General features: G+C 48.8%; 1 protein-coding gene across 2 annotated transcripts in view; it reads right to left on the reverse strand.

The window, feature by feature from the left end:
* Positions 1-783: 783 nt before the first annotated feature.
* Positions 784-3,920, reverse strand: part of LOC134062459 (ras-related protein Rab-19-like) — a 10,280-nt gene continuing 7,143 nt past the window's right edge. The window contains exons 2-3 of one of the 2 annotated variants that reach the window (XM_062518472.1): positions 3,287-3,464; positions 784-2,085 (exon numbers count right to left, since the gene is read on the reverse strand). In XM_062518472.1, the coding sequence (XP_062374456.1) occupies positions 1,802-2,085; positions 3,287-3,464 (462 nt within the window). In that variant the 3' untranslated portion in view covers positions 784-1,801. Of the gene's footprint in view, positions 2,086-3,286; positions 3,471-3,920 lie in introns of both variants that reach the window. The other variant, XM_062518471.1, reaches the window with a different exon arrangement.

The raw sequence follows: 3,920 nt of genomic DNA on the forward strand, positions 1-3,920 counted from the left end.
TGGTTTACCCAGCTTATGATGGTAATTCAGCTGGTTTTGATTGTCGTACCACCTTAAGCTGGTCATTTTAGTTGGTGTTGCTGGTCTACATTGCTGGTTTTTACTGGCCACGCCAGCTTATGTTGGTCACTCTAGAAAACCAGCTTGACCATCTTTGTCAAGCTGGACAGGCTGGTCACCAGCATGACCATCTTAAACCAGCTGTATCCCAAACGACAGGCTGGTCACACCAGCACGACCAGCTTCCTCAGATGGTCACGCCAGCATGTCTAGCTAGTGGCCTAACCAGCTACACCAGCAAAGACCAGCAATAAGAACTGTGTTTTGGGCAAAGACCAGCTAAAACCAGCTAAAACCAGCTACCAGCCTAAGCTGGTTTCTTGCTGTTTTTTTCAGCAGGGTTATACAGTCCTATGCAAACGTTGTGGGACTATTTCAATTCTCAAGGCCCAAATCTGCCTGCCTCTATGGGAATTTGACATAAGGGGGCCTAAACCTATTTGCGATACATTCTTCACTCACAAAGGAAATTGGTGGCCTTCATAGTTTGATTTTATATATATATTTTGTTTTTTAAATTATGGCTTTAAAATCAATTTCCAAAAGATTATTATTATTATTATTATTTTCATTCCTCTTTTTAGTCTACTTTATCATAGGACTCTCTTCACACAGGGCCTCCTTATACAGTATAACTCTACACATATTCATACTCTTCCTTCATATAACATCTCTCCACGTACAGTATATTCATACATTTCCTTTATATAACATCTCTCCACGTACAGTATATTCATACATTTCCTTTATTTGTTTTTTTAAAAAGTCCAACAGCTCTATCTGCTCACATTTACACATTTACTTGATTTTGAAAGATGCGTCCACATACATTCAGATATTTACTATCTTCATTCATGAATGGATAATTACTTACTATCTTGATTATAAATGGCCACCATCTCAGATGGAACACAGCATTCACAAACACACTTGCACACTCCTGCACTTTCACAAACATACTTACACACCCCAAGACATTCACATACACACACATGTCCCTTTCCAAACACATCCCTTTTTAAACACACACACACACACGTTCCTTTCCAAACACATACACACACGTCCATCTCCAAACACATACACACACGTCCCTTTCCAAACACATACACACACATGTCTCTTTCCAAACACATACACACACGTCCCTTTCCAAACACATACAGTACACTCACACACGTCCCTTTCCAAACACACTCACACACCTGAGTAGAGGGACATGTGTGTGAGTGTGTGTGTGCTCTCGGTGCAGAACCCACACATTCACAGTTTCATGTTCTGAGTCCAGAACCGCAGTGGGCTGTAGTCTGGATTAACACGATTGGTCACGAGATCGGTCAGTCATGGTCCACTGGTGTGTTGTGCTCGGAGTGGGCGTGGCTTAGCAGCAGGACTTGGGCCGGGGCTCCTCGGAGGCGGGGCTTATGATGGAGGAGGGGCTTATGGTGGAGGAGGGGCTTATGATGGAGGAGGGGCTTATGGTGGAGGAGGGGCTTATGATGGAGGAGGGGCGTATGATGTAGGAGGCGGGGCGTATGATGTAGGAGGGGCTTATGGTGGAGGAGGGGCTTATGGTGGAGGAGGGGCTTATGATGGAGGAGGGGCGTATGATGTAGGAGGCGGGGCTTATGATGGAGGAGGGGCGTATGACGGAGGCGGGGCTTATGGTGGAGGAGGGGCGTACATTTTTTGGAGGCGGGGCTTATGTTGGAGGAGGCGGGGCGTGTGATGGAGGCGGGTCTTAGCAGCAGGACTTGGGGCGGGGCTCCTCGGAGGCGGGGCTTATGATGGCTCGGCTGTTGTTCCGCATGAGCGCATGAGGTGTGTTTCCATGGTGACTGGAGGGGTCAAAGGGCATGCCGTTGCGGGCGAGCAGCTCCTCGGCCATCAGCACAAACACCTCCTCGATGTTCCGCGCCTCCTTAGCTGACGTCTCAAACGCCGCCAACATCCCATAATCCTCCGCCAGGGAGCACGCCTCCTCAAACGACACCTGCCGCTGCTCCTCCAGGTCACACTTGTTACCTGGACACACACACACACACACACACACACACACACACACACAGGGACACACACACAGGTACACACACAGGCGCACAAATGAAAACACGTGTTATTACATATACGTGTCAGCAGCACGTTGGTGTGTGTGTGTGTGTGTGTGTGTGTGTGTGTGTGTGTGTGTGTGTTACCTGTGAGTGTGAGCAGCACGTTGGTGTGTGTGTGTGTGTGTGTGTGTGTGTGTGTTACATATGAGTGTGAGCAGCACGTTGGTGTGTGTGTGTGTGTGTGTGTGTGTGTGAGTGTGTGTGTGTGTGTGTGTGTGTTACCTATGAGTGTCAGCAGCACGTTGGTGTGTGTGTGTGTACTGTATGTGTGTGTTACCTATGAGTGTGAGCAGCACGTTGGTGTGTGTGTGTGTGTGTGTGTGTGTGTGTTACCTATGAGTGTGAGCAGCACGTTGGTGTGTGTGTGTGTGTGTGTGTGTTACCTATGAGTGTGAGCAGGACGTTGGTGTGTGTGTGTGTGTGTGTGTGTGTGTGTGTGTTACCTATGAGTGTGAGCAGCACGTTGGTGTGTGTGTGTGTGTGTGTGTGTGTGTGTGTGTGTTACCTATGAGTGTGAGCAGCACGTTGGTGTGTGTGTGTGTGTGTGTGTGTGTGTGTGTGTGTTACCTATGAGTGTGAGCAGCACGTTGGTGTGTGTGTGTGTGTGTGTGTGTGTGTGTGTGTGTTACCTATGAGTGTGAGCAGCACGTTGGTGTGTGTGTGTGTGTGTGTGTGTGTGTGTTACCTATGAGTGTGAGCAGCACGTTGGTGTGTGTGTGTGTGTGTGTGTGTGTGTGTTACCTATGAGTGTGAGCAGGACGTTGGTGTGTGTGTGTGTGTGTGTGTGTGTGTGTGTGTGTGTGTGTGTGTGTGTATGTGTGTGTGTGTGTTACCTATGAGTGTGAGCAGGACGTTGGTGTGTGTGTGTGTGTGTGTGTGTGTGTGTTACCTATGAGTGTGAGCAGGACGTTGGTGTGTGTGTGTGTGTGTGTGTGTGTGTGTTACCTATGAGTGTGAGCAGCACGTTGGTGTGTGTGTGTGTGTGTGTGTGTGTGTGTGTTACCTATGAGTGTGAGCAGCACGTTGGTGTGTGTGTGTGTGTGTGTGTGTGTGTGTGTTACCTATGAGTGTGAGCAGGACGTTGGTGTGTGTGTGTGTGTGTGTGTGTGTGTTACCTATGAGTGTGAGCAGGACGTTGGTGGCTCCAAAGGTCTGCACCTCGCGTACCCAGTGTGTGACGGAGTGGAATGTTGGGTGGCGCGTGACGTCATAGGCGATGAGAGCGGCGTGAGCGCTGCGGTAGTAACTCTGCGTGATGGTGCGGAAACGCTCCTGTCCTGCTGTGTCCCACACCTGCATCTACACACACACACACACACACACACACACACACACACACACACACACATATTATAGTAGCTCTGAGTGATGGTGCGGAAACGCTCCTGTCCTGCTGTGTCCCACACCTGCATCTACACACACACACACACACACACACACACACACACACACACACACACACACACACACACACATATTATAGTAGCTCTGTGTGATGGTGCGGAAACGCTCCTGTCCTGCTGTGTCCCACACCTGCATCTACACACACACACACACACACACACACACACACACACATTATTATAGTAGCTCTGCGTGATGGTGCAGAAACGCTCCTGCCCAGATACCCAGATACTTATATGACGTAACCTGCTGTATTGGTGTGTTATGAATAAGTACAGGAGTAGGTTCACAGATTGATCTTGGGTCCAATATCATCTCCTCTGTTTTAGTGGCATTAACAACCAG

The sequence above is a fragment of the Sardina pilchardus genome, chromosome 17 (genome assembly GCF_963854185.1).
Source record: "Sardina pilchardus chromosome 17, fSarPil1.1, whole genome shotgun sequence".
NCBI lineage: Eukaryota > Metazoa > Chordata > Actinopteri > Clupeiformes > Clupeidae > Sardina > Sardina pilchardus.